The 10,070-nt window shown below is 36.4% G+C and overlaps 1 protein-coding gene across 1 annotated transcript; it reads left to right on the forward strand.

Moving 5' to 3' along the window:
* Window positions 1-6,063: 6,063 nt before the first annotated feature.
* On the forward strand, window positions 6,064-7,146 carry LOC137634202 (dnaJ homolog subfamily C member 7-like). The gene has a single exon (XM_068366473.1). The coding sequence runs from the start codon at window positions 6,064-6,066 to the stop codon at window positions 7,144-7,146; it is 1,083 nt and encodes a 360-aa protein (XP_068222574.1).
* The last annotated feature ends 2,924 nt before the right edge of the window (window positions 7,147-10,070 follow it).

Raw genomic sequence — 10,070 nt, forward strand, 5'->3', positions numbered from 1 at the left:
GATAATGAGCTAATTCATTTATTCAATATATTTTATTTTCTTTTTCCAAATAAATATTCTCTATTGCACACGGGTAAATAATTATGCATTTTACATTTTAGGACTAAATGTATTAACAAGAGTTAATCCATTTAATCAATATGTTTTATTTTTTATTTTCATTTTTAATGATAATCAAACCTTAACCAAATGAATATTTGTTTATTATATATTGGCAACTAATTTGGAATTATGTATTTCAACATCTTAGTAAATACAGAAGAAACTCAGTGATAAGTTTAATTCATTTATTCAATACACACACACACAACACATATATATATATATATATATATATATATATATATATATATATTATGATAAAACCTTAATCAAATGAATATTTGATTATTATACATTGGCAACTAATTATGCATTTTAACATGAAGGAACTCAATAATACAAAGTATGTAACCGTTCGTAGCTTTTTTTCTTTTCAATCCAAATGAATAATTTCATTTTACACTGGCGAATTATACACTTGAACATCTTACAAAAATACAGAAGTTAGCGATACAAAGTCTGTAGCCGTTCATATTTTTTTTCCTTTTTTTTTACTTCGTTAGTTTTATCTAATCACATCCTATCATTATGTAGAAGGTGCCCTCAGGACGAGGTGTGCGAGAACAGTCCAAATATACTTAACGACACTCTCTTGTCCTTGGAGTCGCGTGGGATTGACCAATGAGCGAACACCGGCCATGCGCCCTCTCCTCCAATCAGAGCAAAGGGCTCCTGGGATCATATGTGTCTTCGTCATAAGTATTTTCCTCGTGTTGTTTATAGGTCTGGGAACATTGTGTTTTGTAGTCAGGGACAGAACGGGAGGTGGAGAAAGAAAGAATAAGAAAAAGCGTGTATAACAAAATATCAGTTTAGCCCTTTTTTTTATGGCTAGACAGGTGTTAGGACGAAGACTCCTTTATTATCATTAATATTATTACTTGGCAAGCCACAACCGTAGTTGGTAAAGCAAGATGCTCTAAGCCCGAGGGCTCCACAACCCTAGTTGGAAAAGCAAGATGCTATAAGCCCAAGGGCTTCGCAACCCTAGTTGGAAAGGCAAGATGCTGTAAGCCCAATGGCTTCACAACCCTAGTTGGAAAAGCAAGATGCTATAAGCCCAAGGGCTTCGCAACCCTAGTTGGAAAGGCAAGATGCTGTAAGGCTAATGGCTTCACAACCCTAGTTGGAAAAGCAAGATGCTATAAGCCCAAGGGCTTCACAACCCTAGTTGGAAAAGCAAGATGCTATAAGCCCAAGGGCTTCACAACCCTAGTTGGAAAAGCAAGATGCTGTTAGCCCAAGGGCTCCACAATCCTAGTTGGAAAGACAAGATGCTGTAAGCCCAAGGGCTTCACAACCCTAGTTGGAAAAGCAAGATGCTATAAGCCCAAGGGCTTCACAACCCTAGTTGGAAAAGCAAGATGCTATAAGCCCAAGGGCTTCACAACCCTAGTTGGAAAAGCAAGATGCTGTTAGCCCAAGGGCTCCACAATCCTAGTTGGAAAAGCAAGATGCTATAAGCCCAAGGGCTCCACAACTTTAGTTGGAAAAGCAAGATGCTATAAGCCCAAGGGCACCAGGAAGGAAAAATAGCCCAGCGAGAAAAGGAAATAAGGAAATAAATAAATGATGAGAACAAATTAGCAATAAATCATTCTAAAAACAGTAACAACGCCAAAACAGATATGTCGTATATAAACTATAAAAAGACTTAATGTCAGCCTGTTCAACATAAAAACATTTGCTGCAACTTAGGATATTATCAGGCAATAGAGGGACTTCATACATGTTACGTTAGAAACTTGGAGATACCAAGGAGATTCTCCAGCCAGGGAACTGGTTTTTTGAAGGAGTAGCCGAGGTAATTATAGCTCTGTAGGAACCGGGTCCTTGTAGGAATCAGCGATCCTTTGGAAACTTGTCCCTGTTCGGCGTGTTTCGATTTCTTATACAGCCGATGTCATCAGATTTGAATTGATAAAGACATAAACTTTGATGTCTTTGAAATTATATTTTAGACAGAGTTCTTTATTGCACAATAAATCTATTCTATAGAAAGGTGTTTTCTGAGGATGTTTTAAGATTATATTGTATACATTACCAAAAAAGAGTTCTATATTGTACACCAAACGTATATTATAGAAAGGTGTTTTCCGAAGGAAGCCAAAAAAAAAGAAGAAAAATGTGGCATCAGGGTCGTTTTTTTTTTTTTTTTTTCAATTTGAGACGTCGTTAGATTTAAATTAACAAAGACATCATGAAATTATATTTTGGACATTTGATCAAGATAGTGTTCTTTATTGTTCTCTTTATTGTTCACTAAACTTATTCGATAGAAAGGTGTTTTCTGAGGAAAAAAAAAATATCTTCCAATGGGCCCTCTTCGATATTTTTTTCAATTTCTGAAATTACACAGCTTATGTCAGATTTAAATTGATAAAGACATCAATTTTGATGTCTTTGAAATTATATTTTAGACAATATCAAGTTAAGGTTCGTTATTGTTCACTGAACGTATTCTATAAAGACGTGTTTTCTGAGGATATCTTTAAGATTATATTGTATACATTATCAAGATAGAGTTCTTTATTATTCACTAAATCTATTCTATTGAAAGGTGTTTTCTGAGGAGGTTCGTTATTGTTCACTAAACGTATTTCATTGAAAGGTGTTTACTGAAAAAAAATTTAATTGTTTACAACACCACGCTCTCCATTTACTCCAAAATAATGCAATCCTGCAGTTCTCATCTTCTTCCACAGTAATTAGGTGGTTATTTAGATTCTGGGAAAGCAATAATTAGCAAAATATGTCGAGGATGGGGGAAGGGGTTATGGAAAGAAAATAGCTCGGTTTCCTTACCAAACGACTTCGAACTGACATGTCAATATATATAGTCAAGCAATCAGAATTCGTGATGCCAGCGTACATTTGATATACTGTATATTCAAAATATACTTAATAAGAAATTGAGTGATTACTCAAAAGTGTCACTATTTGTAAATTGCATATTTAATGGATACTTTTGAGTAATTCATCCAGGAAAGGAAATATGGAAATAAATAGTTTATGGATATTATTATTATTATTATTATTATTATTATTATTATTATTATTTTCTATTAATTATTTTTCTTTTATTATTTTTTATTGTTTTTTATTATTTATTATTTATTCTTTATTATTCATTTTTCATTATTCATTATTCTTTATTCTTTAGTATTTATTTAACACCGTGTTCTGAAAGGCGAAGAGAGAAATGTAGGGGAAATCTGCCCATAGAGATGGCGATTCCAAAATGTCTCCAGGAATTAGGAAGTCTCCGGAGGGCTCTGGACTCCTATATTGCACCGAAGATGATTATTATTATTTCCATTATTATTATTATTATCATTATTATTATTATTATTATTATTATTATTATCATTATCATTATTATTATTATTATTTTTATTTTTATTATTATTATTATTTATTATCATTTAACACCATCTTCTGAATGGAGAGGAGAGAAATGTAGGGGAAATCTACCCATAGAGATGGCGATTCAAAAGTCTCCGAGGGCTCCAGGCTCCTCTATTGCTTCGAAGATTATTATTATTATTATTATTATTATTATTATTATTATTATTATTATTATTATTATTATTATTATTATTGTTGTTGTTGTTGTTGTTTTTATTATTATTTTTATTTATGATTCAACACCGTATTCTGAATGGAGAGGAGAGAAATGTAGGGGAAGTCTGCCCATAAAGTTGGCAATTCTAAAATGTCTGCAGGAATTTGAAAATCTACAGAAAGATCGTTTTGTGGCAAAACCCATTTCCTAAAAATAATGCTAATTCAGATCACTGGATCTGTATTATTGAATATGGCTTTCAAAGATTATTATTATTATTATTATTATTATTATTATTATTATTATTATTGTTGTTGTTGTTGTTTTTATTATTATTTTTATTTATGATTCAACACCGTATTGTGAATGGAGAGGAGAGAAATGTAGGGGAAGTCTGCCCATAAAGTTGGCAATTCTAAAATGTCTGCAGGAATTTGAAAGTCTACAGAAAGATCGTTTTGTGGCAAAACCCATTTCCTCAAAATAATGCTAATTCAGATCACTGGATCTGTATTATTGAATATGGCTTTCAAATTGAACGAAGCGATTTCAATGTTTAAGGATATCATCGGAAACAAAAGAGGATTTGTCTGGCCTCAAAATGCAGGATCGGCCCTTCAGGAGCAGACTCTTGCATGCGAGGACATGACGGTAAAACTTCAGGGACAGCTGCGAACTCTTCAGGAGTCGGTGGTTTTCAAATGGTTTTCGTGGGTACTCCCAAAGGCGCCGCGCTTTGAAGACTGCCGTGCAGTCGCCTCTCAGGATGGATTCCTCGGCAGGTGGCTGCAGCGCTGTCCTTGGATAGGGGGCTGGTGGAAAGCCCTCGAGGAACTACAGCGGTGCGAACTTGGATTGCACCAGATGGAGAGAGAAGCATTAAGATTCAAAGATGAATTGAAATCAACGGGGTTCGTTGGCAAGCTTCTCTCCGGATTTGACTTTGGAGAAAGGAAGGAAGAAGTCCTTCCGTACGGAAACAACTTTTACATCGGAATGGCCGCTGCTTCCGTCATTTTCGGCGGAATTATGCTGGCTAGAAGGAGGATGGCAGGAGAAGGAGGGAACAACAGCTCTCTGGAAGAATATGTTCCAGAAATGGAACATGAATGCGAAGATCTGTTGGATGGAATTGGACTCAAAATGGAAGACGAGGATCGGACTACTCTCTTGGAAAATCTCATGGCTGAAAATGATGAGTTACGAAGACAAATTGAAGGAATGGGGAGATTAGTAGAAATAAAGGAAAATCTGCAAAGTGATTGCAACGAAAAAGACCTACAGATGAAAGAACTTGAAAAATTGATTGAAAATATCAAGAACGAAAATGAAGTACTGAAGAAAGAACAAAATCAGAAAAATGAACTAGTAAATGAATTGAAAAAGGAATTTGGTGAATTAAAGGCAGAAAAAACTAAACTGGAATGTGAATGCGTCGAAAAAGACCTTCAGATGAAGGAACATGAAAATTTGATGGAAAATATCAGAAAGGAAAACGAAGTAGTGATGAAAGAACAAAATCAGAAAAATGAACTAGTAAATGAATTGAAAAATGAAGTAGGTGAATTGAAGGCAGAAAAATCTAAACTGGAATGTGAATGCGTCGAAAAAGACCTACAGATGAAAGAACTTGAAAATTTGATGGAATTTATCAAAAAGGAAAATGAAGTACTGAAGACAGAACAAAATCAGAAAAATGAACTAGTAAACGAATTGAAAAATGAAGTAGGTGAACTGAAGGCAGAAAAAACTAAACGATTCTGAATGCGTCGAAAAAGACCTTCAGATGAAGGAACATGAAAATTTGATGGAATTTATCAAAAAGGAAAATGAAGTACTGAAGAAAGAACAAAATCAGAAAAATGAACTAGTAAACGAATTGAAAAATGAAGTAGGTGAATTGAAGGCAGAAAGAGAGAAACTTAAAGCTGACTGGACACAAGATTATGAAAAACTGGAATTTTTGTGCAAAATAAAAGACCTTGAGGTAATGGAACAAAATATGATAGCGGAGAAGTTTGAAACTGAAAACGAAGAAATTAAAAAGGCGCATATTAAGAACATGGAGCAATTGAATAAACTGAAAAGTGTAGTTTGTAAACTGAAGGCTGAAAAAGAGAAACTGGAAGCTAATTGCGTCGAAAAAGACCTTCAGATGAAGAAACAAGCATTGGCTTGAAAATCTCAGAAATGAAAATGAGAAATTCAAGACCAATCAAAATGAGAAAACAGAAAACCTAAATAAATTGAAAAGAGAAGTTGTGGGATTGAAGGCAGAAAAAACTAAATTGAAATCGGAATGCTTTGAAAAAGACCTTCAGCTGAAGAAACTGAAAAATTTGCTGGAAGATCTTCGAAATGAAAATGAGAAAGTGAAGACCAATCAAAATGAGGAAATGGAACAACTCAATAAATGGAAACGTGAAGTTGACCAATTGAAGGAAGAAAGAGAGAAACTTAAAGCTGACAGGGCGCAAGATTATGAAAAACTGGAATTTTTGTGCAAAATAAAAGACCTTGAGATAATGGAACGGAATATGATTGCGGAGAAGTTTCAAACTGAAAAAGAAGAAATGAAGAAGGCGCATATTGACAACATGGAGGAACTGAATAAACTGAAAAGTGTCGTTTGTGAACTGAAGGCAGAAAAGGAGAGGCTGATAGCTGAGAAGGCCGAAGTTCATAGAGCTGAGAATAATGATGAACATAAGAGGAAAAGCTTATTGATGGCTGGCTTATTTACGCAGATGAACAACAGGTACAAAGAGGCAGTAGAAATTTTCACCGAAGCCTTGAGTATGGAGACGCACTACGAAGAAGAAACAGCTCTTCTACGTGTCTTTCGGGCTGAAGCAAACTCAGCCACTGAGAAGCCTCCTCATATGGATATTGTTTTGGACTGTTCAGTGGCTATCGAGAAAGGTCTGGAAGGATGGAAAGCGTACATGTTACGAGGGAGACATCTCGTCAAACTTGGCATTTTCGACGTGGCCTTGAAGGACTTCGAAACGGTAAAGGTTAAGAAATCAGAGAAATTTCTAAAAATCATTGAAGATACTAAAGCAGTGCAGAAGGAATGGGAAGAAAGGGGTCACTATGAGATTCTGGGTTTGGAACAGACAGCCACAAAGGCAGAAATTATAAGATCCTTCAGGGACTTGTCTATGAAGTTCCACCCAGACAGGCATCGGGACAAACCCGAATTCCTACAGGAGGCATTCGAGAAGAAGTACAAAAAGGTGGTCAACGCTAAACTTATTCTAGTGGACGAAGAAAACCGAAGAGAATATGATGAAGAGCTACGCCATGAGAAGAAATACGATCACTGGTATCACCGGTATCGTCAGGAGCCAACAAGGCATCAGCCAGGGCAGTGGAACCAACAGCGTTGGCAGTATGATCAAGGACGCCCAAGATGGCAAGAGGATCGTCAGTACAATCAAGGACCAAGAAGGGATCAACATCAACACTATTATTAAGGATGTCGTAATGTGTAAAGGAACGATCATTGCAGTTTAGTGCAGTGAACATGAAAAAAAAAATGAAAATAAAAAAAAAATAATTAAAAAATCCCCCCCAAAAATAGAAATATATATATATATATATATATATATATATATATATATATATATATATATATATATATATAGTGGAAAACTATTTTTAGTATAAGTTTCAGTTGAATTTTTCTGTTTAGTGCAGTAAACATGAAAAAAATGAAAAAAAGAAAATCTAAAAAAAAGGAAAAAAATATAGTGGAAAAATCTTTTTAGGATAAGTGTCAGTTGAATTTTCTAGTATAAGTTTCAGTTGAATTTTTCAGTTTAGTGCTGTGAACTTAGACAAAAATAAAAATCCAAAAAAATAAAAAAATCCAAAAAAAAAAAATATATATATAATGGAAAAATATTTTTAGTATAAGTTTCAGTTGAGTTTTAGTATAGTTTAGTGAATAAGCTTTTAATGTAATTCCTTCCAGATGCAAATGGAATATTCTTCAAGAAGGATTCAGCAGAGGGAAGAAGTCCCAATTGTTTTGGAATGCACTGTTCCTTGACAAAGATTCACCTGTACTGTTTCTTGGTCAGCTGGACAGATGCAGAAGAAACAAGTGTGACTTCTTTTAGAACGCTGTGTTCCCTCAAGAAGATTCCATTTTACTGGAATAGTGGATCAGGAATATGTTTGGTGCTGTGAACATAGAGAACAAAGGAAAGGAAATAATCTACAAGATGGACTCAGCAGAGGGAAGAAGCCCCACTTGTTTTGGAATGCACTGTTCCTTGATAAAGATTCACTTGTACTGTTTCTTTATCAGGTGGACAGAGGCAGAAGAAACAAGTCTGACTTCTTTTAGGACGCTGTGTTCCCTTAAGAAGATTCAATTTTACTGGAATAGTAGATCAGTAATATGTTTGGTGCTGAGAACATAGAATAAAATATGGAGTCCGGCCTTTCAGATACAAAGGAAATAATCTACAAGATGGACTCAGCAGAGGGAAGAAGTCCCACTTGTTTTGGAATGCACTGTTCCTAGATAAAGATTCACTTGCACTGTTTCTTTATCAAGTGGACAGATGCAGAAGAAACAAGTCTGACTTCTTTTAGTACGCTGTGTTCCCTCAAGAAGATTCCATTTTACTGGAATAGTGGATCAGTAATATGTTTGGTGCTGAGAACATAGAATAAAATAGGGAGTCCGGCCTTTCAGATAAAAAGGAAATAATCTACAAGGTGGACTCAGCCTAGAGAAGAAGTCCCACTTGTTTTGGAATGCACTGTCCTTGACAAAGATTCACTTGTACTGTTTCTTTATCAAGTGGACAGATGCAGAAGAAACAAGTCTCACTTCCTTTAGAACACTGAGTCCCCTCACGTTTTCCTTTTACTAGTACAGTGGATCAGAAATATGTTTAAAGCTTTGAACAGGAAAAAAATAGAAAATAATTAAATATAACATTTGAAAAATCCAAAAAATTAACCCAGCCACTGAGGGGGGGGGGGGCAAGTCAGCCTCAACTTGGTGCCGTTCCCAAGCCCGGGTAAATGGGGAGGGTTTGCAGCAGGAAAGGTATCCGGAAATGAAAAATTAGCCAAAACCAATATGGCCAGTGGAGACTGTGAGATTAGAATTAATGCTAGGGCATTCTCCGTAGGCGACGCGTTGGAACCTTGTCTGATCCCTCCGAAAAATCGGCAAAGGCTACCCAGTCATGGGCGGGTTGGGTTAAAGAGGCAAGCTCAGACGAAAATATCTGAGGAGAGGATGAGAGTAGCAACTCTGAATGTGGGGACAATGACTGGAAAAGGGCGCGAGCTGGTTGACCTCATGGAGAGAAGGAATATTGAAGTGTTGTGTGTGCAGGAGACCAGGTGGAAGGAAAATAAGGTAAGAGAACTAGGCAAAGGTTGTAAATTTTATTACAGTGGAGCAAATATGGAAAGAAGAAATGGTGCAGGAATAATATTATCTTAAGATTTGAAGGAGAGTTGGTTGGAGTGAATAGGAAAAATGACATAATTATGAGTTTAAAGCTGGGACTGGGAGCAACAATAATCAATGTGGTGTGTGCCTATGACCCGCAATCTGGATGTACAGAGGAGAAAAAGGATACATCCTGGTCCATCTTCTCCCAGAATGTATCCTTCTCCTCCTCTGTGCATCCAGCTGGCGGGGCATAGGCACACACCACATTGATTATTGTTGCTCCCAGTCCCAGCTTTAAACTCATAATTATGTCATTTTTCCTATTCACTCCAACCAACTCTCCTTCAAATCTTAAGATAATATTATTCCTGCACCATTTCTTCTTTCCATATTTGCTCCACTGTAATAAAATTTACAACCTTTGCCTAGTTCTCTTACCTTATTTTCCTTCCACCTGGTCTCCTGCACACACAACACTTCAATATTCCTTCTCTCCATGAGGTCAACCAGCTCGCGCCCTTTTCCAGTCATTGTCCCCACATTCAGAGTTGCTACTCTCATCCTCTCAGATATTTTCGTCTGAGCTTGCCTCTTTAACCCAACCCGCCCATGACTGGGTAGCCTTTGCCGATTTTTCAGAGAAATCAGACAAGGTCCTAACGTGTCGCCTACGGGGAACACCCTAGCATTAATTCTAATCTCACAATCTCATTGGCATTATTGGTTTTGGCTAATTATTTATGGCCGGATACCTTTCCTGCTGCAAACCCTCCCCATTTACCCGGGCTTGGGACCGGCACCAAGTTGAGGCTGGCTTGCCCCCCCTCAGTGGCTGGGTTAATTTTTTTGGATTAGTCTTCATCATTTGACTTGATAATTCCTTTAAAGGTTTAAAGGTCACTCATGAATGGCAGAGGTAAGGGACAGTGACATTGCCCTATCAAGCAGGACAATGCCCTAGAGACTGACCATACA

This window comes from Palaemon carinicauda, chromosome 44, assembly GCF_036898095.1.
Source record: "Palaemon carinicauda isolate YSFRI2023 chromosome 44, ASM3689809v2, whole genome shotgun sequence".
NCBI lineage: Eukaryota > Metazoa > Arthropoda > Malacostraca > Decapoda > Palaemonidae > Palaemon > Palaemon carinicauda.